General features: G+C 45.8%; 1 protein-coding gene across 4 annotated transcripts; it reads left to right on the plus strand.

Moving 5' to 3' along the window:
- Positions 1 to 1,592: 1,592 nt before the first annotated feature.
- Positions 1,593 to 27,611, plus strand: PHF10 (PHD finger protein 10). Of its 4 annotated transcripts, none has more exons than XM_082475828.1 (12): positions 1,593 to 3,045; positions 7,214 to 7,320; positions 9,795 to 9,925; positions 10,550 to 10,633; positions 11,519 to 11,652; positions 11,743 to 11,892; positions 16,144 to 16,253; positions 18,658 to 18,811; positions 21,104 to 21,259; positions 25,787 to 25,895; positions 26,159 to 26,347; positions 27,429 to 27,611. In XM_082475828.1, the coding sequence occupies exons 1-12, from the start codon at positions 2,821 to 2,823 to the stop codon at positions 27,512 to 27,514; spliced, it is 1,635 nt and encodes a 544-aa protein (XP_082331954.1). In that variant the 5' UTR covers positions 1,593 to 2,820; the 3' UTR covers positions 27,515 to 27,611. The 4 variants fall into 4 exon arrangements, with proteins under 4 accessions (XP_082331954.1, XP_082331953.1, XP_082331952.1 ...); XM_082475827.1 differs by lacking the exon at positions 1,593 to 3,045 and adding an exon at positions 4,322 to 4,501 and having other exon boundaries at positions 10,556 to 10,633; XM_082475826.1 differs by lacking the exon at positions 1,593 to 3,045 and adding an exon at positions 4,323 to 4,501.
- Positions 27,612 to 27,908: the final 297 nt, after the last annotated feature.

Raw genomic sequence — 27,908 nt, forward strand, 5'->3', positions numbered from 1 at the left:
ACCACAAACCTCCAGTGGGCAAACACTTGGCATCCTAGAAGCTTTGTTTTCCTATCCCCACACCTCCTCTCTCCCCCAGTTTCCTATATTCCTCTCCTCTGCTCACCTTCAGCTTATGACCTCACCTCATACCTGATCAAGGAAAGAAGAAGTGTCAGAGGAAAAGTCCCTCAAGTTCCCGCCACCAGATCTCCAAAACCACTCGCATCTGCAGCCACAGTCTGGTTTCCGTCTGGTTACAATAAACGGACTGTGCTTCCTCCTGTCAAAGGCTTATCCCAACATCTGTGCGGCCTTCCACCCTTCTCATGGCAGGCACTTTCCAGCACCTATCTCCTCTCTCTCTTGCATCATGATTTTCCCCTTCTACTGAGTCATCTTGTCAGCATGCAAACATGCTCTAGTGTCTTCTGTCGTAAAAACGACAGCAACCCACCTCTCCACCCACCCTCTTTCTCTGTTACTCACACTTCTCTCTGTGCAGCACTGTGGTTCCAATTCCTAGCCTCCCATTCCTTCCCTAATCGACTTCAGTTTAGCTTCTGCAATCGCCATACCATTGAAACAGCTTGGGACAATAAAGATTGGTAGTTACTACCAAATTTCTAAATACAATGGACATTTTCCTGTCCTTATCTTACTCAACTTCTCAATTGACATGTTGATCAGTCCCCTGTTTGAGACACTCTACCCTCTCAGCTCACAATACTTGCTAGTTTTCTTCCTTCTTCTCTATTTCCACCAGTATCTCTGGAATTCTTGACCTTGGGCCTTTTTCTCACCTATATCTACATATGCTAAGTGGTCTCATACAGTTTTATGGCTTTTTTTCTTCACCACTCTATTGCCAGTGCTTTACTCAGGGCCTAACAATACATAGTAAGGTAGTATTTGATGAATGAATGAATAAATGATTCCTTGTATTTCTATCACCTAACATAGTTCTTAGTTGGTTTCCATAAAATATTTGTGAAATAACTGAATGGACATTATTATTCTAATCCTGCAAATGAGGAAATGGAGGGTCAGAAAGATTAAATAATTTATCCACGATCACAAAGCTAATAAGTGGCACAGCTGGTATTCATTTGGTCTTAATTCCAAATCTTTGTTCTCGCCATTACATCAAACTGCCTCCCTGTATATTTCACTCCTGACTCCAAGGATCTACCTTCATTTACCCTATTCTCAAGCCACAATGGAATGACCTTTGCACTTGAATATGCCTCTTATTTTCCCACCTCTCAGTCTTTTTCAGGCTTGAACCCGTATTTCCACTTCTAATTGTACATTTACAGGAAGTTGTCCTACCAACCTCTTAAGGTACTTTTCAAATTCTATGTCAACCTTAAAATCTTAATTTTTCTGGTTGCAAGTAAATTTTCTCCCACCTGTGAACGAAAAATGTTGCCTGCCGTATCAGTAAACAAAGGATGTTGCAGACATCAAGCCATCACGTTATGGCCACCCGACGGTCGGCCCTGGGGGAGCTCAGGATGGAGGCAGGATGCCCCGCCGTCCCGCAGTCAGGTGCTGAAGCACCCGCCCACCCCGGCAGTGCACCCTGAAGAAACTCAGGAGGAGAAAACACAGGATACCGGCCCCCAGTAGCTGAGGTGCACATCAAAGGAATGCTTTCAGTGAGCTCAAACTCTTGCATCTTCCCATACATAGAAAAGTACTAAATTCCTTAACCTGAGATATCTGGTTTTCTTTAAATAACAGTAATCTTTTGATGTTCCGACTACCAGGTCTTTGTTGTAAAAACACCTGTATATCCTGGCTCCCCCATTGCCTCTTCGCAGCCGTCCCTCAGAGTGATCTGAGAGTCCTGTCTCCTGGCTTGAAGTCCTCAGAATGTCCACCGAATAACACGTAACTCTCAACTTCTAGGTTGTGCATTTTTTTTCAGTCAACACACCTAAATTGCCTTTAAGTACAACTGTATATTTGTATCATATTCTTTCAGTGTTGAAACTGCCTATGTGCAGCGATTGTAATCCGCAGGGTGCCACCTTAATATTATGCCTTACCTTTCACGTTGAAAGGCTGAATCAATGTTTATTGACTTGGAATGAAGAGTTTTAACTTTGTATTTGATCTAAAGACAGAATACCCAAGGGACATGAGTAGAACCAAGTAACTGAATATACAAATATATATTTAACATTAAACTCTATCCAGAGAATCTAACTGAGGGTCTGGATCAGTTGAGGGAATTTGGGGGAAAGATGTTGGTTCTTCTTGGCTCATTCAGACAATTAGGCCATTTTCTTCAGTGGGCTTTTGACAGGGAAATGGGGAGCTGCTCTGACTGAGGTTGTGAGATAAAGCAAAGTCTAGATGAGCAGCAGCTTGTGAGTCTTGAGTTGTTGGTGATGCCATCTCTGATCTGATGCAAGTGGAGAAGCCAGGAAAGGGTGGGCTGGGAGAGTCAAAGGAGGTCCTTTGTGTCACCGTGATGGGCTAGAAACAATCCCTTTGTCTTATCTTTCCAAACTTGTCTGCTGAGTGTAAGTGAAAATAATGAAGGAAAGGGAAGCCGTATTGCATTCTAAATCCAAGAATCTTCTCTGTTGCCATGAAACAAGTCATCTACACTCTCAGATACAAAGCGTCTGCTGAGAGGTCAACTTTAACACATTTCTGGCACCATTGTCATCTTATCACAGCTGTCTCTCGTGTTCTTTTAAGGTTCAGTTACTTTGTTTTTTGCTTTTAATTTTTGGTGAAGTCCAAAAGTGACCAGGTGAAGCCTAAGAACGAGGATTAATAATAAATTCAGTTCAAATAAAACAGGTCTCTTTCTTGGTGACTTTTATGGGCCTACCATTGTACGCACTATACAACAACACTGAAGATTCAGTAAATGATCGGCTAAGGCTACGCAGCCAGGAAAAGCGGAGCCAGAACCCAGCGGAGGCCAGCATGCTCCCCAAATGTTCCGCTGCGGAAGCGCTGTCCTCCCTCGCCGCATGCTCGCTCTCCCGTCCTGGGTGGGAGCTGCTGCAGCAGCTACATCCCAACAAAGTCGAACGTGAACTTGTAAGTTTATGATTTCCGCACGCACTGAGGTGAATGTGGATAAACTTTTCAAATGAAAGCAAGCTGAGGATGTCTTTGGAAAGTACACATTCCATGGCAGGTGGTTCAGGAGCCCCAGACAGCTCGAGGCCGCGAGCAGAGAACAAAGGCGGACGACGGGCAGCGACTGGGAACCGGGAACACCGGGAGATGAGGCAGGGCCCCCACAGCCCACCGCGACGAGGCCCCCGGGAAGGAGGGTTGGGGAGGAGACCCCCGGGAGGGAGGGGACACCCGGAAGGGAGAGGACCCCCGGGAGGGAGAGGATGGGGGTGAAGACTCCGGAAGGAGGAGGAGGAGGGGGCGGGGCGGTGAGGACCCCGGGAGGGAGGGGAGGGGAGGGGAGAGGTGGGAGAGGGACCCCTGTAGGGGGAAGAAGGGGGCGGGGACCCTCAGGAAGGAGGGGGAGGGGGAGGGGAGGGGGAGGGGGAGGGGAGGGGGAGGGGAGGGGGAGGGGCGGGGAGCCCCGGGAGAGAGGGGGAGGGGACATGGGCACGGACACCTGGGAGGGAGGGGCGGGGAGGGACCCTCGGGATGGAGGGGGAGGGGGAGGGGCGGGGAGCCCCGGGAGGGAGGGGGAGGGGACAGGGGCGCGGACACCTGGGAGGGAGGGGCGGGGAGGGACCCTCGGGATGGAGGGGGAGGGGGAAGGGCGAGGAGCCCCGGGAGGGAGGGGGAGGGGACAGGGGCCCGGACACCTGGGAGGGAGGGGCGGGGAGGGACCCTCGGGATGGAGGGGGAGGGGGAGGGGCGGGGAGCCCCGGGCGGGGCGAGGTGGGAGGAGAGGGCTGACGTGTGAGGGGCTGGGCCGGGGGCGGCGGGGAGGGGGCGGCGGCGAGCGCGCCCAGGGCGGCGGGCCGGGGCGGGGCTGGGGGCTGAGGGGAGCGGCGGGAGGTGGGGCCGCGGAGCGCGCCGGGCTGCGGCGGCCGGTAGGCGGGGTAGCGGCGGGCTAGGGCCGCGCGGGGCCGAGGGCAGCGGCCGGGGGGCGGCGGCGGCGGCGGCAGCGGGCGCGGCGGGTGGCGGCGGCGGCGGCCGAGGGAGCAGAGGGCCCCGCGGGCGCGCACGGCGGCGGGCTCGGCGGGCGGCGTCCTCGGCGGCGGCGGCGGCGGCGGGCGGCGCGCTGGCGGCGGCCATGGCGGTGGCGGCGGCGCTGGCGGGCCGCGGGGCGCGTGGAGGCAGGGGCCGGCCCCCGGGCGGCGGGCGGGCGGAGGGGGCGGGGCCCGGGCGGCGGGCGGCCCGCGCTGCGGCGGCGGCGACGGCGGCGGCGGCGGCGGCGGCCGGGACGAGGCGGCGGCGGCGGCGGAGGCGGCGGCGCGGGGCGCTCGGGCTGATGGCGGCGGCGGGCGGCCCCGGGACTGCGCTGTCCCCGCGGCCGTGCGACAGCGACCCGGCCACCCCCGGAGCGCAGTCCCCGAAGGTGAGGAGCGGCGGACCGGCGGCGGCGCCTCGGGGCCGGGGCCGGGGGCCTGGGGGCCTGGGGGCGGCCCCGGGCCGGGGGCGGGGGTGGCGGCCGTGAGGGGGCGGCGGGGACCCGGCGCCGGGCTGGCCCGTCCGGCCCACCGAGCCCTGGCACAGTCGCGGAGCCCCGCGCGGGTCCGGGGGCGAGTCGGCCTCGGTCCGAAGTCTTTTTGGCGGTTTCTGCGCCGAAGGAGCTTCTGAGCACGTCCCCCGGGGGACGTTCTGCTCCGCGTAGAAATAAAACTTTCCTCAGAGACGGAGAGAGTTTTCTTCACGTTAGTCTGGGATACTATGTATGTTTTTAAAAGCGCCTTCATTTGAAGAGTATCTTTCTGAAGTATTTGAGCTCTTCCTAAAAAATAGAAATGTGTACAAGTGGAAAAACAAGCCAGCCAGTTAATGAACTTGGTTTGAGAACAAATAACCGTTCTGTTATTTTCAGGCCGACTTTTTTGTTTTCAAGTTTTGTAGTTTGCACTGTTTTAAGGAAGTAAAACGGGCTTAGTGTTTTAAAGTCAGAGATGAGTGGAGAGGAATCGAGATGAGCGGTAGGATGTCGTGCATTAAAACATTTTGTTTTCAAGGTTAGTTTACTAGTTTGTGACAGAAGGTTGGAATGGAGCGATGATTCGTACAACCTCAGTATTTCAGTTGTAACTGAAAAGTTGGAATTGGAATGTGATGGGGACCGGAACCATGAGGACCCGTGTCTTCGCTGATCCGGGGTCAGCGTTGACATAGGGACGGTTCTTCGGTCACCTGGCGAGGCTGCCCCTGCCAGGAGCCCCTCCTGTGCGGTCCTCTGTGCACGGGGACCCGCGGGTGCCCCGACCGGTGACAGCGGCCAGGCGGTGCGTCTCCGCACAGCTGTGCTCGCAGAACCTGAGGCTGGGCCTGCGTGCGGCGGGGGGCCGGGGCCCCCGAGTCCAGGCCCAGCTGGAGGAGCGTGTCTGAATCAAGTGTGGGACCCCCAGAAACGGGTTTAATCCCAAGGTGGGAGCCGCCTGGGACTCTGAAATGCAGATAGCTGATATCGGAGATCTCGGCAGCCTTAAAGCTTAGGACTTCTGGGTCAAGATCGAGGTTGCAAGCAAAGTTCTTTCAACTTAATTGTATTTCATCATAATATTAGGAGGTATATTGCTGTTTGACCTCTCCGATGTTCACCTTATGTAATAGCACATTTGCCTAGAATTTGTAATAGTAAATTCAAACACTACTTGTGAAATTGTGGTTTCAGCTTTTCTGAGGACTTCGCATTTTTAACTTTTTGTCTCTTTTTGAGTGTCTAAATTTTTTAGCCAAGGGAAGTGTGCTTAAATGGATATTAAAATCCTTAAAGTGCTCAGAAGCAAGTAAGATAGAAATGATAGTCGAATGCTTATTGAATATGAAATGTTTCAATTGGGAGACTTACTGTTATGTGTAAGTTTTTGGGGAATGGATATAGACTGTTCTCCGTCTCCTACCTGGTTGCTTTTCTTAATAGGAGTATACAGAGCTCTTCAATTGAATGCTTATTTTGTAAGAACTGAAAAGGAGAATATTGCCCGTTTTTTGCTATTTGGTAAAGAATCTGAGTAAATTCCTAAAAGGTGGAGCCTTTTAACACTTTATAATCATATCATCATAATCATATTAACTAACTTTTACTGGGCACTTAATTGTTCCCTAGGCCTTGCTCTAAGGGCTTCCCATGTATTAACTCATTTAGCCAAGTATTGGAGGCAGTATTAGGGTCCCAGTTTTACAGATAAGGAGCTGATCACAGAGGAGAACCACTCAGCCCTTGAAGGGCACTGCCCAGTAAGATTCCAGGCAGGCCAGCTTTGGCATGCTTGACCAACATACATACTTACTACCTCTGTATTCTTAGAACCGTGGTATTTAACAAAATTGTATTGTCTTAGGAAGCTACATTACCTTGATTTTTTTTTAATCTGTTTTTTTAAGCCTTAACTAATATGCGATTAAATTAATTTCCTGACACTTGATAACATCATTCATTGCCTTAATGAAACGGTCTAACTTAACAGCCCTTCATATTGTCACGTAGTGGAAGATGTCGCTTAACATTTTTTTTAAGCCTGTCCTTTTTGGGAGGTAGTGTGTGGTTTTATATAGATTGATGACTCTTATTAGGGTATATTTTTGCTAAATTTTTGCAGTGTAAGAAAAAAAATTAACAGGATTGATCATCTGTTTTTAGTCCTTTTGTATCCTCTTTTCACAGGGATATAAGTACCTAAAATAGCCAATTAGAATAGTCCAATAAACCAGCTGTAAGTTGAGTTAAACACTGAATGATCCGTACATTTTTATCCTAGCTAGGGTAGGAGGATTTGCTTTAACTTCAGAGTATTGCAGCAATTTTATGTGTTTCTCTAAAGCAGGAGGCATTTTAACCTCTTGGTAAGAAAGCAAAAGTAGATTTAGACTTACAAGTTTACTGAAAATTTTCTTACTTTGATTTGTATTAGTTATTAGTTTTTCCCAGGTCTTGCCCATTCCAAATTCTTGTCCCTCGTTAATTATAGTAGGAAGTTAACATTTGTATAATCCTTAGAAAGCCTTTAAGTTGAGCCTTAGCAAGTCTGGGAGGATACATAATTAATCTTTCCTTATTTATTATTCTTTGTCTTGTTATTTTTTGAATCTTTTAAATGTTTAGGATGATAATGAAGATAATTCAAATGATGGGACCCAACCGTCCAAAAGGAGGCGAATGGGCTCAGGAGATAGCTCTAGGAGCTGTGACACTTCCAGTCAGGATCTTGGGTACTGTCATTTTATTGCTTAATAATGTTTTTTGTGGTACGTGTCTTTTCTCTGCATTAGCTCCCTGCTCCCCATCCCCCAGCCCTGGCAAAGGCAATTATTAAAGATTGTAGAATGTTTTTATTGTGTTTTACAACGTGACAGCAAAGTTGCTTTTTGCTACTTAGTGCAATTGAAAAAAAAATTTTTTTATTGTGGTAAAATACACTTAAATTCACCATTTTAACTATTTTTAAGTGTATAATTCAGTGGCATAAATTACATTCACAGTGTTGTGTAACCGTCACCACCATCCATTTCCAAAACTTTTACGTAATAAAATTCCCATTTTGCGTATCCCCAGCCCCTGGCGGCCACCATTCTACTTTCTGTCATTATGAATTTACCTATTCTAGGTTCCTCATGTAAATGGAATCATACAGTGTTTGTCTTTTTGTGTCTGGCTTAATTTGGTTAGCATTTCTTCAAAGTTCATTCATGTTGTAGCTTGTGCTAGAATTTCCTTCCTCGTTAAGGCTGAATTATATACTCCATTGTTATAATTATACTCTACGTTATGTTTATCTCTTTATCTGTTGATGGACATTTGGGTTGTTTCTACGTTTTGGCTGGTGTGGATAATGCTGCCTTGAACATTGGTGTATAAATATATTTGTCCAGACTTCTTTGGGTGTATACCTAGGAATGGAACAGGTGGGTCACATGGCAATTCGATGTCTAACTTTTTGAGGAGCTGCCAAACTGTTTTCCACAGTGGATGCACCATTTTATATTCCCAGCAGCAATGTACAAAGTTTCTGGCTTCTTCATATCCTTACCAGCTTGTTATATTTCCTTTTTTTTTTTTTTTTTTTTGATAACAGCCATTCTAAAACGTGTGAAGTGGAATCTTGCTGTGATTTTGATTTGAATTTCCATAATGACTAGTCAAATTGAGCATCTTTTCATGTGCTTATTGGCCATTTGTATATCTTTGGAGAAATGTCTGTTTAAGTTTTCTGCCCATTTTTAAATTTTTTTTTGTTGTTGTTTAGACATTCTTGTCAGACGTAATGATTCGCAGATATTTTCTCCCATTCTGTGGGTTGACTTTTCACTCTGTTGGTAGTGTCTTGATACACAAAATCTTTAATTTTGCTCAAGTCCAAATTATTTACTCTTTCTTTTGTTGCTCATGCTATGAATCCACTGCTCAGATTTAGCAGTGGATTCATATCTAGAATCCATTGCTAAATCTGAGATCATGAAGATTTACCCCTGTTTTCTTGTAAGAGTTTTCTAGTTTTAGTTCTTACATTTAGGTCGTCGATCCATTTTTTAATTAATTTTTCTGTGTGATATGAGGTAAAGGTTCAATTTCATACTTTTGCATTTGGCTGTCCAAATTCCCAGCACCACTTTTGAGAAAACTGTTCTTTTGTCTGTTACTTTTAATTGGCTAGATGCATAAAATGGTGTTATATTCTGCCTGTATTATCCACTGATGAAGTTTAGAGGTTGAAATGGTCCAGGTCCAGACATCTGTAGTCTTTACTATTCAGGATTGGGGATTGATCTGCAGTGCACTGGGTATGTGGAGTCTATGTGGTTTATAGTTCAGTTTATCGAGAAATAGGTTTTTAGAGTTCTGCTTTCTCTGCTGTTTGTGACTCACTGAACAGAAGATGGGAAACAGAAGTTGATTATACTTTGGGTGCCTGAAATAGTAGCTATGGGTGCTAAGCCCGTGAGAAAGAATTCAGAACTGGTATCACTACCCCGATTTGCAAAAGCTAAAAAACGTTGCCTTTGTTCCTGACAGTTGTGAGTCTTTGTTCTTTGTGATATGTGGAAAATGTTATTTCCAGTGTACTTTTTTTAAAAAAAATTCATTTATTTTTGGCTGCGTTGGGTCTTCGTTGCTGTGTGTGGGCTTTCTCTAGTTGCAGTGAGTGGGGGCTACTCTTTGTTGCGGTGCGCGGGCTTCTCATTGCGGTGGCTTCTCTTGTTGCAGAGCATGGGCTCTAGGCATGTGGGCTTCAGTAGTTGCAGCACGTGGGCTCAGTAGTTATGGCTCGTGGGCTCTAGAGCGCAGGCTCAGTTGTTGTGGCTCGTGGGCTTAGTTGTTCCATGGCATGTGGGAAGAGATCTTCCCAGGCCAGGGATCGAACCTGTGTCCCCTGCATTGGCAGGCGGATTCTTATCCACTGCACCACCAGGGAAGTCCTCCAGTGTACTTTTTTGCTTTGGTATTCCAGATGGTTGTTTCTTTTATCTCTACCTCTTTTGTAATTTCATTGATGCACATGAAATCATAAGAACTTCCTTGTATTACAAAATCATAGAAGACTGAGAATTTAAATAATTAAAATAGTTTTTCCAAATCCTTAAAATATATTCTCAGAAATGTTTAAAAATGAATATCCTTTAAAACAAAAATGATTAAAATTTTATAAAAGCTACATTTAAGGCATAATATATATTTCTGTGCTTAGCTTTAGCTACTATCCAGCAGAAAATTTGATAGAGTACAAATGGCCACCTGATGAAACAGGAGAATACTATATGCTTCAAGAACAAGTCAGTGAATATTTGGGTGTGACCTCCTTTAAACGGAAATATCCAGGTATTAAGTCTTAGTTTATATAACAGATTAAATCTAACTTTTAACTAATAGTAATTCTTTTTGATAGGTTGTCAAGTTCTGAATATTTGAGTACGGATTATTTATAACGTGTTTTATATTCTTCTGCTTGCTGATTTTTATTTGCAGCTTTCATTCATTCAGCATCTCTCTCTTATGCCTTGTAAACTGATTTACAAGTAAAATGAGGAAGATGAATTTCCTGGAAAAGCTTTAGGGAGAAATCATTTTGTAGCCACATGAATGAACTAAGGGTTTTGTTTCTTGACTGTTGCTCCTTGGCCTTAGGGACGGAGGTAGCTACATCTGCTATATCTGAACTTGGGAGAGGCTGTGTTTCGTCAGCTAGTTTAATACAGTTATTTGTCTTATCTTCTGGCTTTGGATTACTCTGTTTTCAGTTTTATTTTAACTTTCATTTTTTTAATTTGTAAGCTTTTTTGTGTAGTCTTTTAATAATATTTGGAATATATAACAGGGAGTACTTTTTTAAATCCATGAAGATTTTAACTTTAAACATTTTTTTAAAGTTTTTTAAGCTTTTAAGAGTTTTACAAATGCAAAAGACTATTTTTGATAGTCTTTTATTCTTTTTTTTTTTTGGAGATTTAGAGCGACGAGATTTGTCTCATAAGGAGAAACTGTACCTGAGAGAGCTAAATGTCATTACAGAAACACAGTGCACTCTAGGTAATGAACATTAATGAGGCGATACCGGATGAGTATTTATTTTCTTTCCCAAAATATTTTACAAAATTAATAAATAGATTGAATTATTTAAATGCTAAACTGTTAACTTCATTTTTGATTATTGTTAAAATACAAAAGAGAATGATGTTTTATAACAATATCATTTTCTAATAACTTTAACAGAAGTGTCAAAGTGTGTGTATGTTTTGTGTGCAAAATTTGTACAGTACTTTTTAAAAGTATTAGTCCTTGTCTCTTAAAAGGCAAATTTTGCTCAATTTTTAGTTATGTATAGTTATCTCCCTGCTTTATTTGTAATTTTCCCTTCATAAATATATTAAGGCAACTTTTTAATATAAAACTATGGGAGTTCATCTCAGCAGTTGGTATAATCTGATACCATGAGTTTCGAAAATTGCGTGTGTGACTTATGTGTGTGTGCTGATGCTTTTGGTGAAATCTGAATTGGCTCTGTAATATTTCTCGTGTATCGAATTTGAAGACCAAGAACTGAAGCAAACTGAAAAAGCCTTTTCTCATCTAGTATCCCACGTTGATGCCAGTGGTTAGTGCGCGTCATTATGTAGCAGTTGTTTCTAGTAAAGGGATATATGTTGATATATAGTACGTAGATCTTAAAAAAGTTTTGGTTGAAAAATTGATTTATTTGCCTTTGCAACTTTGGTAATCTATTTCTTTTTAGTTCTTTGACTTTGTATTATGAATATTATTTTTTATTATTTTTGAATGTATTAAACTATTTTGCTTTGACTATTGGAAAACTTCTTAAATGTAGAGTAGTTTGAAGGAAAAGCAAATTTTGAAAAATGGTATGTTCACTTAGCCTTGAAAAAACTTCTTTACCTTTTCTTTGGTCTGAAATAGGCTTAACAGCATTGCGCAGTGATGAAGTAATTGATTTAATGATAAAAGAATATCCGGCCAAACATGCTGAATATTCTGTCATTCTTCAAGAAAAAGAACGCCAACGAATTACGGATCACTATAAAGAATATTCTGTAAGTATCTAGGTAACCACCGTCTTGGTTTGGGGGAATGACGTTTTATAAAGTTAGATGTGACTTCCAACTGTAATATTTTTATTTCAGCAATTGCAACAACAGAATACTCAGAAAGTTGAAGCCAGCAAAGTGCCTGAGTACATTAAGAAAGCTGCCAAAAAAGCAGCTGAATTTAACAGCAACTTAAACCGGGAACGTATGGAAGAAAGAAGAGCTTATTTTGACTTACAGACACATGTAGGATCTCTTACATTTATTAACCCCTGAACCTCGCTAATTGCTTGTTACCGTAGGCTACTGAACACCCTTACCGTAATATTTTGTACCAGCAGTATGTCCTTTTCTTCCCCAGAACCGAAGCTGTCGTTTCTCATGTGCCTGATGCTGTTTGCTTCACTTCTCTGCCTGTGTGCGCTGTGTCCTCTGCCTGTGTGCGCTGTGCCCTCTGCCTGTGTGCGCTGTGCCCTCTGCCTGTGTGCGCTGTGCCCTCTGCCTGTGTGCGCTGTGCCCTCTGCCTGTGTGCGCTGTGTCCTCTGTGTGCGCTGTGCCCTCTGCCTGTGTGCGCTGTGCCCTCTGCCTGTGTGCGCTGTGCCCTCTGCCTGTGTGCGCTGTGCCCTCTGCCTGTGTGCGCTGTGCCCTCTGCCTGTGTGCGCTGTGTCCTCTGTGTGCGCTGTGCCCTCTGCCTGTGTGCGCTGTGCCCTCTGCCTGTGTGCGCTGTGCCCTCTGCCTGTGTGCGCTGTGCCCTCTGCCTGTGTGCGCTGTGTCCTCTGCCTGTGTGCGCTGTGCCCTCTGCCTGTGTGCGCTGTGTCCTCTGCCTGTGTGCGCTGTGCCCTCTGCCTGTGTGCACTGTGTCCTCTGTGTGCGCTGTGCCCTCTGCCTGTGTGCGCTGTGTCCTCTGCCTGTGTGCGCTGTGCCCTCTGCCTGTGTGCGCTGTGCCCTCTGCCTGTGTGCGCTGTGTCCTCTGTGTGCGCTGTGCCCTCTGCCTGTGTGCGCTGTGCCCTCTGCCTGTGTGCGCTGTGCCCTCTGCCTGTGTGCGCTGTGTCCTCTGTGTGCGCTGTGCCCTCTGCCTGTGTGCGCTGTGTCCTCTGTGTGCGCTGTGCCCTCTGCCTGTGTGCGCTGTGTCCTCTGTGTGCGCTGTGCCCTCTGCCTGTGTGCGCTGTGTCCTCTGTGTGCGCTGTGCCCTCTGCCTGTGTGCGCTGTGTCCTCTGTGTGCGCTGTGCCCTCTGCCTGTGTGCGCTGTGTCCTCTGTGTGCGCTGTGTCCTCTGTGTGCGCTGTGCCCTCTGCCTGTGTGCGCTGTGTCCTCTGTGTGCGCTGTGCCCTCTGCCTGTGTGCGCTGTGTCCTCTGTGTGCGCTGTGTCCTCTGCCTGTGTGCGCTGTGTCCTCTGTGTGCGCTGTGCCCTCTGCCTGTGTGCGCTGTGCCCTCTGCCTGTGTGCGCTGTGCCCTCTGCCTGTGTGCGCTGTGCCCTCTGCCTGTGTGCGCTGTGTCCTCTGTGTGCGCTGTGCCCTCTGCCTGTGTGCGCTGTGCCCTCTGCCTGTGTGCGCTGTGTCCTCTGTGTGCGCTGTGCCCTCTGCCTGTGTGCGCTGTGCCCTCTGCCTGTGTGCGCTGTGCCCTCTGCCTGTGTGCGCTGTGTCCTCTGCCTGTGTGCGCTGTGCCCTCTGCCTGTGTGCACTGTGTCCTCTGTGTGCGCTGTGCCCTCTGCCTGTGTGTGCTGTGTCCTCTGCCTGTGTGCGCTGTGCCCTCTGCCTGTGTGCGCTGTGCCCTCTGCCTGTGTGCGCTGTGTCCTCTGTGTGCGCTGTGCCCTCTGCCTGTGTGCGCTGTGCCCTCTGCCTGTGTGCGCTGTGCCCTCTGCCTGTGTGCGCTGTGCCCTCTGCCTGTGTGCGCTGTGTCCTCTGTGTGCGCTGTGCCCTCTGCCTGTGTGCGCTGTGCCCTCTGCCTGTGTGCGCTGTGCCCTCTGCCTGTGTGCGCTGTGTCCTCTGTGTGCGCTGTGCCCTCTGCCTGTGTGCGCTGTGTCCTCTGTGTGCGCTGTGCCCTCTGCCTGTGTGCGCTGTGTCCTCTGTGTGCGCTGTGCCCTCTGCCTGTGTGCGCTGTGTCCTCTGTGTGCGCTGTGCCCTCTGCCTGTGTGCGCTGTGTCCTCTGTGTGCGCTGTGCCCTCTGCCTGTGTGCGCTGTGTCCTCTGTGTGCGCTGTGTCCTCTGTGTGCGCTGTGCCCTCTGCCTGTGTGCGCTGTGTCCTCTGTGTGCGCTGTGCCCTCTGCCTGTGTGCGCTGTGCCCTCTGCCTGTGTGCGCTGTGCCCTCTGCCTGTGTGCGCTGTGTCCTCTGTGTGCGCTGTGCCCTCTGCCTGTGTGCGCTGTGTCCTCTGTGTGCGCTGTGCCCTCTGCCTGTGTGCGCTGTGTCCTCTGTGTGCGCTGTGCCCTCTGCCTGTGTGCGCTGTGTCCTCTGTGTGCGCTGTGCCCTCTGCCTGTGTGCGCTGTGTCCTCTGTGTGCGCTGTGTCCTCTGCCTGTGTGCGCTGTGTCCTCTGTGTGCGCTGTGTCCTCTGTGTGCGCTGTGCCCTCTGCCTGTGTGCGCTGTGTCCTCTGTGTGCGCTGTGCCCTCTGCCTGTGTGCGCTGTGTCCTCTGTGTGCGCTGTGCCCTCTGCCTGTGTGCGCTGTGTCCTCTGTGTGCGCTGTGCCCTCTGCCTGTGTGCGCTGTGCCCTCTGTGTGCACTGTGTCCTCTGTGTGCGCTGTGCCCTCTGCCTGTGTGCGCTGTGCCCTCTGCCTGTGTGCGCTGTGTCCTCTATGTGTGCTGTGCCCTCTGCCTGTGTGCGCTGTGTCCTCTGCCTGTGTGCGCTGTGTCCTCTGTGTGCGCTGTGCCCTCTGTGTGCGCTGTGTCCTCTGCCTGTGTGCGCTGTGCCCTCTGCCTGTGTGCGCTGTGCCCTCTGCCTGTGTGCGCTGTGCCCTCTGCCTGTGTGCGCTGTGCCCTCTGCCTGTGTGCGCTGTGCCCTCTGCCTGTGTGCGCTGTGCCCTCTGCCTGTGTGCGCTGTGTCCTCTGTGTGCGCTGTGCCCTCTGTGTGCGCTGTGTCCTCTGCCTGTGTGCGCTGTGCCCTCTGCCTGTGTGCGCTGTGCCCTCTGCCTGTGTGCGCTGTGCCCTCTGCCTGTGTGCGCTGTGCCCTCTGCCTGTGTGCGCTGTGTCCTCTGTGTGCGCTGTGTCCTCTGTGTGCGCTGTGCCCTCTGCCTGTGTGCGCTGTGTCCTCTGTGTGCGCTGTGCCCTCTGCCTGTGTGCGCTGTGCCCTCTGCCTGTGTGCGCTGTGCCCTCTGCCTGTGTGCGCTGTGTCCTCTGTGTGCGCTGTGCCCTCTGCCTGTGTGCGCTGTGTCCTCTGTGTGCGCTGTGCCCTCTGCCTGTGTGCGCTGTGTCCTCTGTGTGCGCTGTGCCCTCTGCCTGTGTGCGCTGTGTCCTCTGTGTGCGCTGTGTCCTCTGTGTGCGCTGTGCCCTCTGCCTGTGTGCGCTGTGTCCTCTGTGTGCGCTGTGCCCTCTGCCTGTGTGCGCTGTGCCCTCTGCCTGTGTGCGCTGTGTCCTCTGTGTGCGCTGTGCCCTCTGCCTGTGTGCGCTGTGTCCTCTGTGTGCGCTGTGCCCTCTGCCTGTGTGCGCTGTGCCCTCTGCCTGTGTGCGCTGTGTCCTCTGTGTGCGCTGTGCCCTCTGCCTGTGTGCGCTGTGTCCTCTGTGTGCGCTGTGCCCTCTGCCTGTGTGCGCTGTGTCCTCTGTGTGCGCTGTGTCCTCTGCCTGTGTGCGCTGTGTCCTCTGTGTGCGCTGTGCCCTCTGCCTGTGTGCGCTGTGCCCTCTGTGTGCGCTGTGCCCTCTGCCTGTGTGCGCTGTGTCCTCTGTGTGCGCTGTGTCCTCTGTGTGCGCTGTGCCCTCTGCCTGTGTGCGCTGTGCCCTCTGCCTGTGTGCGCTGTGCCCTCTGCCTGTGTGCGCTGTGTCCTCTGTGTGTGCTGTGCCCTCTGCCTGTGTGCGCTGTGTCCTCTGCCTGTGTGCGCTGTGTCCTCTGCCTGTGTGCGCTGTGCCCTCTGCCTGTGTGCGCTGTGTCCTTTGCTGTTTGGTTGGCATGCTCCTGAAGGAGTCTAGTAGCTGCACAGCATCCCTGTGTGTCCCAGGGGTGGGTATAAGAGGTTTCCATAGTAGTGCATGTACTTCTCACCCTTACCACACGAGGGTAAAAATTACTGTTTCCGTTTCATACATGAGGAGGTTGAGCTCCAGAGGTTTTATAAGTAGCCCTTAAGTGGTGAGCAGACACACTGCCTTTCCTCAGAAATGATGGCCATGGTAAACAACGAGACAGACTCACTAGAACTAGGAATACCAACCCCCTTAGGTCATAGCTCCTAATGTCTCTTACATTTTTAGCTTTTGGGGGGAGAAATACGGTAGAGAGCAAGAGGGGACTGTTTTCCTAAAGCCTTGATTCTTCGCCTGGAATCGGGCGTGTCTTTCTCTTTGTGTTTAAACCAGGTTATCCAGGTGCCTCAAGGGAAGTACAAAGTGTTGCCGACAGAGAGAACCAAGGTCAGTTCTTACCCGGTGGCCCTCATCCCTGGACAGTTCCAGGAATATTACAAAAGGTACTTAGCCGTTTTTTTTTTTTTTTTTTTTTTTACCATTAGTATCAGTGTTGGTGAGGGACTTCAAAGCCTTGTGTTTGTCTTCTAGAAGTTTTTAGCTCTATAAGCATCACCATAAGATGTATAAGATTTGTGTCAGTCTTTTCTATCTACTGTGGTTCTGTGGTGAAGAATGCTCTTTACAGAACTTGAACATCTGCTGACAAAGCCTGGGGTGCCATCTCACTGCCCACCTGTTTGTGTTTCTGTGGACAGGTGCCAGGGGCTCTCCAGACCTCCATCCTTAAAGTATGGTCCATGGCCCAGCATCGCTGGTGTCACCTGGAAGCTTATTGGAAATGCAGACTCTCAAGCACGCCCTCAGACCTTCTGCCTGGGCGTCTGCATTTTCACAGATGCAGAGGGCGTGAAGGAAGGCACAGAGTGGCTGTGGGGAGGCATGGCCACCTGGGAGCTCCTGCTACTCTGGCCTGGCCACTGCTTCCGTTCCTGTAGCAAGAACGCTGCTTGTCTCTCCTTTCCAACCTGGATGTAACTGAAAACTGGGCCCAAAGCGTCACTTGTGTCAAAACCTCAGCTTTTACTTCATAAAAATCCTTATGCTTTCTAGGATAGAGAATATTCTTTAGACAGTAGTATTTAAAATAGACTATACGGGCTTCCGTGGTGGTGCAGTGCTTAAGAATCCGCCTGCCAATGCAGGGGACACGGGTTCGAGCCCTGGTCCTGGGAGATCCCACATGCCTTGGAGCAGCTAAGCCCATGCGCCACAACTACTGAGCCTGCGCTCTAGAGCCCAAGAGCCACAACTGCTGAGCCCGCGTGCTACGACTACTGAAGCCCGCATGCCTAGAGCCCGTGCTCCGCAACAAGAGAAGCCACAGCAATGAGAAGCCCGCGTACCTCAACCAAGAGTAGCCCTTGCTCGCCACAACTAGAGAAAGCCCACGTGCAGCAACGAAGACCCAACACAGCCAAAATAAATAAATAAATAAAATTTAAAAAATAAAATAGACTATACAATCATAGTATTTGAAAGTCAAATTTAAGTCATGGGTCAGCAAATTTTCATTTTCTCACTTTGGGCAAAGCACATTATTGAGTGATAGGCCTGTGTCCCAACCCCTGTGCTTTTTGGTGTGACGTCCTAGGTGAGCGGGACGCTGATCCAGCGTTTGCTCCGTACTGCGGTTCCGAGGTCGTCGCCGCCTGTGCGACGCTCCGTACTGCGGTTCCGAGGTCGCCGCCTGTGCGACGCTCCGTACTGCGGTTCCGAGGTCGTCGCCGCCTGTGCGATCCTGCGGGGCGGCTCGGACGGCATCAGCGGGCCGTGTGCTGACCGACCTGGGGGAGGGGTTGCCGATCCCGAGCTTCGGATAAAAGAGATGATTACATTTGTTAGAATACATGCTTCACAAATCGGTTTAAAATAATTTATTACTGGAAATTTTGTTTCTTAAATAGTATCTTGTACGGTGCACCGCTGTGACTTACCTGTGTTAATTTATTTGATGCTCACGTTCGCTCGGTGAGGTGGACTTGTTATCATACCTGCTGTACAGGTGAAGCAGCAGCAGCGCACAGGCAGTGAGGACTCAGGCAGGGTTCTGTATGGCCACAATTCCGTCCTTGTCTGCTGACATTTTTGCGGGGGGAGGGTGTTGAGGGTAAAGGAGAGAGGCATAATCTTTTGATAACAAGAATCAAATATATATTTTATACTCTTAGACTGGTGAAAAAATGTTTAAGCTTTTTTTTTATTCCTTGTCCCTATTTGAGTACCAAAATGAAAAAATTATTTATTGCCCTTAATCATTTTTCAAAAGTATTTGCGGTTAATATTAAGGCTATTATCGTAGTTCAAAATTAGCCATATATATATATATATTTTTTTTTTTTTTAAAGAAATTCACATTCTTTTATTTATTTATTTATTTATTTATGACTGTGTTGGGTCTTCGTTTCTCTGCGAGGGCTTTCTCTAATTGTGGCAAGTGGGGACCACTCTTCATTGCGGTGCGCGGGCCTCTCACCATCGCGGCCTCCCTTGTTGCGGAGCACAGGCTCCAGACGCGCAGGCTCAGTAGTTGTGGCTCACGGGCCCAGTTGCTCCGTGGCATGTGGGATCTTCCCAGACCAGGGCTCGAACCCGTGTCCCCTGCATTGGCAGGCAGATTCTCAACCACTGCGCCACCAGGGAAGCCCAGTCCATATATATTTAACAGTAAAGGAAAACTGGGGACTTCCCTGGCAGTCCAGTGGTTAAGACTCCGAGCCCCCACTGCAGGGGGCACGGGCACGGGATGGAACCAGTTCCATCCCTGGTTGGGGAACTAAGATCCCGCAAGCCATGCGGCACGGCCAAAAATAAAAAGGAAAACTGAAAATCCTCTCTGAACTATAGGTACTCGCCAGATGAACTGCGGTATTTGCCATTAAACACAGCGCTTTACGAGCCCCCCCTGGATCCTGAGCTCCCTGCTCTCGATAGCGACGGTGATTCAGATGATGCCGAAGATGGTCGAGGTGATGAGAAACGGAAGAATAAAGGCACTTCGGTGAGAACGTTTATCTTCAGTAGGAGGTGTCTCCTTTTCCTTTGAATTTTTGCTGATTGCTTTCCTGGAGTGTTAAATTGAACTTGTATCACTACCCTCTTTTTGAAAAAGGACAGTTGCATGTAAGTTCCAGAAAGCTTCCATCAGGAAAAGTTATTGATTGTGTGTGTTGATACGGACTATCTGTGTGTGGCCTTTGGTAAGTTTTATCCTTAAAGTTGCCCCTTTGTGGTTTTCACAAGCAGGTTAGGCAGGGTACTAGACATTGGTTTACAATCTTACGCTTAACCATCTTGGGTTAGGGGGAGCACGTTAACTTGTGTTCCTGTTGCTTAATTAATAGTCTTCGGCCTCTTCTAGGATAATGTTAAGGTTACCAACATGTGTGCTGTTAGTTAGGTTTTCCTGCATGACTTTTTTTTTTCTTTGTAGCAAAATGCAATTGCAGGACAGTGGGGAAGTTGGTGTGCTCTGTGGAACTGAAGGAGAACAAAAAAGACAGTAGTCAGCGGTTTGATTTTTATTTAGCATGGCATATTAAGCGGCTGGCCGTTTTATACCTTTCTAGCCGACCTGAACCTGGGGTTGTGTTAGCATTAATGGGCACTACACTTTGTCACTAACAGCTTCTAAAACATATTTAGTGATACATGTCGCGTAAAGTAAGATGCTCTTCAGATACTAAAGTGATGACGCTGCTTTTCTTCCGTCACGTTGGTACAGGGGTGCGGTGTTGTGACGAGGGTGTGATGAAGTCGACTTTCTCCTACACTGCTAGTGGGAGTGTCGGTTAATACAGCTTTTTGGGAAAGCGTTTTCACAGTCTGTACCAAGATTTTTAACTTCCATGGAATTTGACTTGGCAAATACACTAATAGAATTTATCCGAAGAAACTGATCAGATGGTAACAAAATTTAATTAGGAAAAAATGTCCATTGGAGTGTTATTTTCTATAGCAGAAATTAGAAATATCATGTCCACAGTGGGTTATATATTACATTTACATGGTAGAAATGCGGTTCAAAGAATATTTAATGATGTGATGAAATGCACGTAACACTTAAAAATATTAAAACGCAGATGCACACACACATACAATGTAATTCAGCTTTGTGTTTGTGTTTTAAAAAATGAGGGCAGGGCTTCCCTGGTGGCGCAGTGGTTGAGAATCTGCCTGCCAATGCAGGGGACACGGGTTCGAGCCCTGGTCTGGGAAGATCCCACATGCCGCAGAGCAACTAGGCCCGTGAGCCACAATTACTGAGCCTGCGCGTCTGGAGCCTGTGCTCCGCAACAGAGGCCACTATAGTGAGAGGCCCGCGCACCGCGATGAAGAGTGGCCCCCACTTGCCACAACAAGAGAAAGCCCTCGCACAGAAACGAAGACCCAACACAGCCATAAATAAATAAATAAATAAATAAAAATTAAAAAAAAAAAAAAAGAAAAATATCCCCCAGGAATCTGAAAACAAAGACTAGATTCCAGAATAATAAAAAAAAAAAAAAAAAAAAAAAAATGAGGGCACACATGTAGGTAGGATGTGTGTGTGTTAGTGTGTGAATCTGGGTATCTGTACAAACACGTAACTAGAAAAGAGATACATCACGTTCCCAGGCATTGTCTCAGGATGTTTACCAGGGTGGTTATGGATAACCTGATCTTTTCTTGTATAATTTTCATAATATATATGAACATAACATTTTTATTCTAATTAGAAAATTTTAAATTAAAAAATGAAGAATTAAGTGATTATTGAACTCCTAAACTTTGAACATGTACAGTATGTCTGATACTGTTGTAAATACTTGACGATATTGGCCCTCTGCCTAGTTTAACATTAGGAAGTTACAGGTGTGGGCTTGAAGAACTGCTTTAATAACCGTTATTACTCAGTAAAAATACCCACACTTAGTTAAAGCAGTTTCTTTCTTAAAGAATAGTTTTGTGTGAAACAAATATGCTCCCTTGTGACATGGTAAAATGGTGTTGAAGCTGTGTCGTGTAGTAATAGCTGAAGTAGATAATTCTGGACTGTTGACTGAGGTCAGAAAACAAAGTCGATTAAGGTGCTTGCTGATATAAATGGAACTAGCTATAATGTATTTATAAGATGGATAAATGATTCTTACCATGACTTCTTTTAGTCTTGCACTGGAAAATGTTTTCTTAGATTAGAATTATCTTTTTAGTTTTGAATTGATGGACCTTTAAAGCTTTTCTTGGATATCTGCTGTAGTTTTCGAATCTGCGTGAGTTCCAAGGAACCTGTGTTTGTGCCTTTGACTTGCAGGACAGCTCCTCTGGCAACGTGTCTGAGGGCGAAGGCCTTCCCGAAGGCCAGGACGAGCCTCTGCAGGGAAGACAGAGGTCCAGGGACAAGGCTGCTCCTGCACGAAGAGATGCTTCCAAACGTTCCGTACTGTCCAAGCCGGTTCCTGGGTACAAGGTAGAAGAAAAAAGCCCCTGACTCAGCTTCCTTCCTGACCAGCCTCTGTCCCTGAAATATTTTAACTTTGAATTGCAAAGTTGTGGAGCCCCTGCCTGCTGCGCTTCACTAGCTGTTCTTCTGTGGCGTGTGCCCTCTGTCAGCCTCCTTCCTTTTTGCTTTACTTTCCTGGCGGCTTTTCTATCACTTTGGCCATGGTTTAGCTTCTGTTTTCTGTATACGTACAATTGATAAGAGAATCTTTTTTTGTTCTTCTAAGTAATAACCAGGCAAGTATGGGTTTTTAAGGAGTGATCTAATAGGCAGAACTTCATACGCGTTTCCTCAGAGTAAAAAGCATCGTGGTCTGACACTGAACGCGCCCTGGTACTGGTGGAGCTGGGCCTGCTGAGCCATGCAGTGGGGAGGGAGCCCCTTAGGCCAGGCTGCATTTCTGCAGTGCCTTTCACTAAGAGCCATCTGGGTTCAGTCTAGGAACTCTTCGGTCCACTCACTGGCCACGTTCAGCTAACCCTCTGGTGGAGAACAGTAAAACTGGTCTATGTTGTGGTGGCTTTCAGCCTAACCTTGGCAGGTAGCCTGTGCAGTTCTGTGACAAGGATTTACACATTATCTGGCAGGTGATTTGGCTTAGATGCACTTGTTAACTTTTTGATCCGGTTATTCTCAGAGTCAGGTAGCATGCTGTCAGCAATAGGGTTATTTTTATCATTTCCTCCTGCCGTCTGCCCCTTCCCCTTCAGAGGGTCGGGTGAGAGATGAGTAGCCTTATTCATATATGGGGATTTAAGAGTATCATAAAAGGAGTAGAATTAGCTGCAAGTTTTATGTTTTGAATGGTAACAGTAAGATACACAGTTTTCAGTCTGGTGTGTATCAGTATGCTTGTTACGTGGTTATGAAGGTGTTTTGGAGGAGCATTTCAGAGTAAGTTGATCAGAAAGTCTTGCTGAGCGGAGCTGCTGAACGCTTGTGCATGTCAGGTCGGGGTTGTGGTGTGTAATCCAGAAGCACAGGCTCAAGCGGGCGCTGGCCAGGGTCCCTTCAGCCTAAGCGGAGCCCTTCTGACAGTCCATTGCCTTTCTTTTCCTGAAGTAGAAAAGCAACGTAACAGATTAGCATATTCCATATTTAATTAGAAAATGCCTTTATGTCATCAGCTTTCAAGTATCTATTTTTTCAGCCCAGCTTCATTCAGCAAGGACGGCTGCGCTAGGCTGCAGCCATGTGATTTTTGTCCTTGTTTTACATACATAGCTTATCTAATTTTTTTAAACTAAAGATTTAAATTAATGCTTAATAATTGAAAGCAAATGAACTCCAGAGATTACATTTTGGAAAGTTAGCCTGCTGTGTGTGCTAAACAGTGTGCTTCTGGTCCGAGAAGAGCTTGGAATGGGAGTTGCAGCTCAAAGCACGCTGTCAGTGTTACATAGACCTTTCAGAAAGTAAGCCTGGATTAATCATGGGTTTAAAAAGAAAGAATACTGAAACATGTTTAGAGGCTGAAAATGAAGAACTACTCAATGCTATCATTGATTTAAGGTAGAAGAAATAAATTGATTAACCTAAATTGGTAGTACTCAAGGGAGTGATATGCAGAATGCACATTTTATAACCTTCTGTGAACATTCTTCGTACCTAAAAATGTTTCAGTTATTTCAAAGTTTGGAACAACCAGTATCTAGACAATACATTAATGTGAACATGTTTATTAAAAGTTAACCTCTCTTTGAAAAGTATTAATAAGCCAAGATGTGCCTAAATATTAGGGTACTTTAAGCTGAAGGTCATATATATAAATATGTTTAAAATATGGGAGTTAAGAAAAATTATAATGTATTTGATGTCTTGCTTAATAAGATTCACTAGTGCTTGCCCTTAATTTGTAGGACAGTATTGTTTAGGTTACATTAACCTGAAATTAAAGCATAATCATTAGGATTCAGGCCTATGTTAAAAGTATATAATTAAATCTATACTATATTAGTGCTAACATGAAAGTCTCACTATCTTTGGTTGTTTTTCAAGCAGGAAAATAAGCGTATTGTGAGCCTTTTATTTGAGATGCTGAGAACTCTTAGGGAGATTATTTTAATTTTCTTGTCAGTAGTGAAATGTTGATGTTGTGCCGTTACGAAGTAGGACTGTCTCCATCAGACATGTATGGAGGGCTCCGTTCATAAACCTTCAGAGAGCTCCATACACTGTTCCCTTCCTCCGTCACCACTGCAAAGCCCGAGAGACGAGCTTCCCAGCCAGCGATTGGTACCCGACGTGTACAGTGCTGGATGTGAGCAGTGTGGCTTCTGAGAGAGCTCAGAGTGCTTGAGTGAACAAAGTATTTTTTTATATTGAGCTGTGGCATCATCATAGAAAATGCTGCAAAGCTCTCTCTCTCTGTCTCTCTCCCTCCCTCTCCACCCGTCTCTCCCTCTTTTCATCAAGATGAAGACTATTGGGTAAGAAAAATTTTAAGTGGTTTAACAAAACATTATGATTTTAAGCTTAGAAGTAAACCTAGAATTTTCTTGGTATCCCTTTTATCATAGGTGTTCAATGTATATTTTAATGATTGTAGAACTTGAACTGCTCTAGAATGTGAATGACTAGCTTTGTGTTTTATTCCTTTTGATTTTTTGTAAAGGATCTCCTATGAGGAGTTCTTGATTTAGATTTTAATATTGTGTGGTTACTTCCTTGACTTTACTGAAAAATATTAAAAGTACTTAGTATGCCAGTATCTAACTTGAACTATAAGTATTAAATAAGTGTATCTTTTACATTTAGTGCAGGTACCATAACCAAAAGATATTTCTTTTTTTGGTGGATTGAGAGGTAGCTTTCTGCTGTATATTATGGCAGTTACAGATTTGATCATAACTGAACCAGAATTTGGATCATAGAAGTGCACTTCCTAGCTATTTTTTATTTAAGTATAAGAAAACACAATGAGAACCTTTTATGCTTAGAATGTAGCAGTAACAACAGAGGGTAACTACACTGCAAGACTTAAGAGGTTTGAGCATGTGACACTATCCTTTTGTTGGGGAGCAGGGTATAAAGATATACAGGAGATGTAGAATAGTCAACAGTAAAGTTTTATATGTATGTTTTAACTTCCATGATATTTATTATTTTGTAGAGACATTTGTGATTGTTTAGAGTTATTGTTTTTATTATATTTATGTATAAGGTTGACTTTTTTTTTAAATAAATAAGCCAAAAATTATTTTTGAATGCCTCTGTCATCTTTTGTAGAGAAAGATAATTTAAAAAATTAAAAAAACCCTAAAGAATTAAGAACAAATTGTTTAGGCTGTGCAGGTTTTGAAGGTGGCAGTGAGACATTTCAAAGCTGGAATAATACAGTATGCAAAGTTGGAATTTTGTTTAGGCTCCTCTTTTGTTCAGTAACTTAGGAAAGGGAAACATAAGATGCATTTGGCTGGGTTGTATTAAACAGAAATACAATAGTTCTATTTAAAGTACTTTTTCTCCCAGTTTTTATATAAATGAACGAATGAATGAGTGAATGAGTGAATGAACATGCCCCCGGCCCCCATTTCCTACTTGGCCCCGGCTTGCTCTCCTTTCCTACCACTGCTCCATGTTCATGTGGAGCCAGTGAACATCATGTTACTACGGTCAAGGCTGTGATGTTCCAGTGTCCCCTTTCCCCTCCCAGTTTCAGGTGTAGTGAACCTTCTTCTTTGTTCTTTTCCATGTGTTGCCAAGTGTTTTCTTAAAGCCCAGATGCCTTCATTGGATAGTGCCTGTTTTTAATCTGAGAAATGAATGGTACTTAAAACATAGGGTGTCTGCATATTTTAAAGTGATAATTTCATATTTTGCCTGAGAACTACTTTTGTCTTTCATGTTTTGTATGTCATAGTGAATGCTTTTTCTCTTAAATATAGGCTCTTTTATTAATGTATTAGGTATGCAAAGGGAATAATCACACAACTCGGATTCCCACAAACCTTTTTTGCACATGACAATGTATGCTGAGACATCTTTCAATTAAAAATGTTAAAACATTGATTTTGTAACTTAGATTTTATAGATCTAGTTTTGCAGCTTTGGAGAGTATCAGGTTTTAAACAAAATGAGCATATAAGCTGCTTACAATGGAGTCTTCTCTTTGGGAACAAGCCTAAAACTTCCATGTAATGGTCACTCAGTACTTGGATTTTTCTCTTTCAGTTAATAGTGCAGTTTGACAATGTATTAGTCTTCCCTTCCAGTTCATTATACAGGTCTTACTGGGCATGTAGGGAGTGTAGAATGCTGTATCTAATCCTAACATGAGGTCATGCCATTGACAACATTTAAAAATGAAATCTAAGGCTTTAGTCGGTAGGCTGTTGTATGTTGAAGGCAGATTCATGTCAGGTTATGTCCTTCAAAAAGGTCCTCGTTAGCAAGTTAACCAGAAGTAAAGATAAGGCAATACAGTGATAATTCCTTTTGAACCCCCAGTAAGTTCTTCTGGCATGAATTTATAGCCCTCTTCTACCCTTCCAGCCAAAGGTCATTCCAAGTGCTCTATGTGGAATTTGTCTGAAGGGTAAGGAGTCCAACAAGAAAGGGAAGGCTGAGTCCCTTGTGCACTGCTCCCAGTGCGGTAACAGCGGTGAGTATTGACACGTCTTCACATTTTCACCACCCTATTTGTTGCTTCGAAAACTAGGATTCTTAGTTGTCAGCTAGACTTGAACCAAAGAATCATCAAATATAGGAAGTCCATGTATTTTTTTCAACTTTGTGTTTTCATTCCTCTTTGGCAGTTAAACATTGTAGCCATTCTTGAGATGTCCAAGCAAACTAGCATTTTATTACGCCATATTAAGTTAAACATTCTTGTGTGAAATACAACTAATACTGGTTTTGGTTTAGGCCATCCTTCTTGCCTGGATATGACCATGGAGCTTGTTTCTATGATTAAGACCTACCCATGGCAGTGTATGGAGTGTAAGACTTGCATTATATGTGGACAACCCCACCATGAAGAAGAAATGATGTTCTGTGATGTGTGTGACAGAGGTTATCATACTTTTTGTGTGGGCCTTGGTGCTATTCCATCAGGTAAAGATTAAAAAAGAAGGAATGTTATCTTTGAGTGAAGGGACTCTTCCAGCATTTTTTTTCTTTTTTTTTGAGGCTGCATAAATACCATAATCACATGAAGGGCCTGGAGATCCTTCTATTCACAAGAAGTGACCAAAGCTGTGATCATGTCCACCTGTTTTTCATCCCTAGACAAGCTGACTAAAGGACAAGTGACTGCCTATAAGTTTTGGAAGTAGAGCTCAGTGTGTATAGATTGAGCCAGTGTTCTACTGAAATAGCTAAAGGAGTAGCATAAATTTGTTTCAAAGCCTTGATTTTATACATCATTTAGAAACTTAACAAAATGACTGCTATGCCTTTATACATATTAAAGCAGATTTTTGTAAATTGAGGCAGCATAACAATTCCAGATAACTTCAGAATGAACACAGAATCAAAGAATAAATCACAGTAATCAGACTAAAACATTACACACATAATTGTGTAATTTTAGAACTTATTTGCATGGTTGACACTAATACTTTATAAAATATATGCCTACGTTTCCTGGGACTTGTTGAGATGCAAGCAACTTAACTATTCAGAGTTGCTTAGTGATTGAGATCAAGTATGTTGTAGAGCTCATCATAATGCTGTCAGATACTTGACACACTTCACAGTGCCGTGTGAGCGCAGCACACCAGCACTTGAGAGGATGCCGGCAGCGCACAGCTGCCGCTGAGCAGCACAGAAGGCTGAAAATAAGCGGAAGCAGTAACAGGTTTTATATTGGGATTTGTACGCTTGAACTCTTAGAGTATGATAGTGTTTGAATTTCAGAAAGGATTTTAACTGTTTAAAAGGTCCCTACCATTATTTAGTTCCTCCCATGACCCCTTCCCTCCCCCTGTGCATTTCACAGGGCATTGATGACGCTGATTACCTTAAGGGAAGTTTGCATTTTTCTCCTTAAATTAAGGAACTCAGTGCCCATCCCACCAGAAATCCAGTGAGGATTATCAATAGCCATTGCTAAGGAAGGAGAGCTAACTGGGTTTAAAATTCAGTCCTAAAAAGTTAAATTTCATCCTGTATTAACTAACAATTTTTCTCCTAGGTCGCTGGATTTGTGACTGTTGTCAGCAAGCCCCCCCAACACCCAGGAAAGTGGGCAGAAGGGGGAAAAACAGCAAAGAGGGATAGTTTTTGACCCCAATACTGTAATGTGCATTTAAATGAAGTATTTGGTGCCAATTTACAACATTCTCATTTTTACGCCAATAAAAGATTTCTGAAACTATGTGCTTAAAATCTGCAAGTTCATTCATTTTGTTGTAAGCTACTCTTACCCTTGAAACCAATTTCAGGTAGAAGAATAGTTGCATCTTCCAAAAGGTCTTTATTTCTTAGTACTGTGTCTCTTTCCAGAAATTCGGTGGTACTATCATGCAGCTTAATTTGAAATACTTTATTACTCCGTTGGCCTAAAAGTTACTATTATTTTCATGACATTTTCTAATCTATATGCTTTCTGGTCTACCATGGGTAGCATAGCAAAGTTATTTAATAACGGAAGGCTTTTAATAGGAGCCCAAGA

The sequence above is a fragment of the Balaenoptera physalus genome, assembly GCF_965194825.1.
Source record: "Balaenoptera physalus genome assembly, chromosome: 9".
Taxonomy (NCBI): Eukaryota; Metazoa; Chordata; class Mammalia; order Artiodactyla; family Balaenopteridae; genus Balaenoptera; species Balaenoptera physalus.

What these genes read in the sequence shown, in the direction of transcription:
- PHF10 (XM_082475828.1), top strand. Translation starts at nt 2,821, where the DNA reads ATGGGCCTACCATTGTACGCACTATACAACAACACTGAAGATTCAGTA. An exon ending in ATCACTATAAAGAATATTCT is followed by an intron (nt 11,653 to 11,742) that starts GTAAGTATCTAG and finishes TTTTTATTTCAG; the next exon opens with CAATTGCAACAACAGAATAC. An exon ending in TTCCAGGAATATTACAAAAG is followed by an intron (nt 16,254 to 18,657) that starts GTACTTAGCCGT and finishes TCTGAACTATAG; the next exon opens with GTACTCGCCAGATGAACTGC.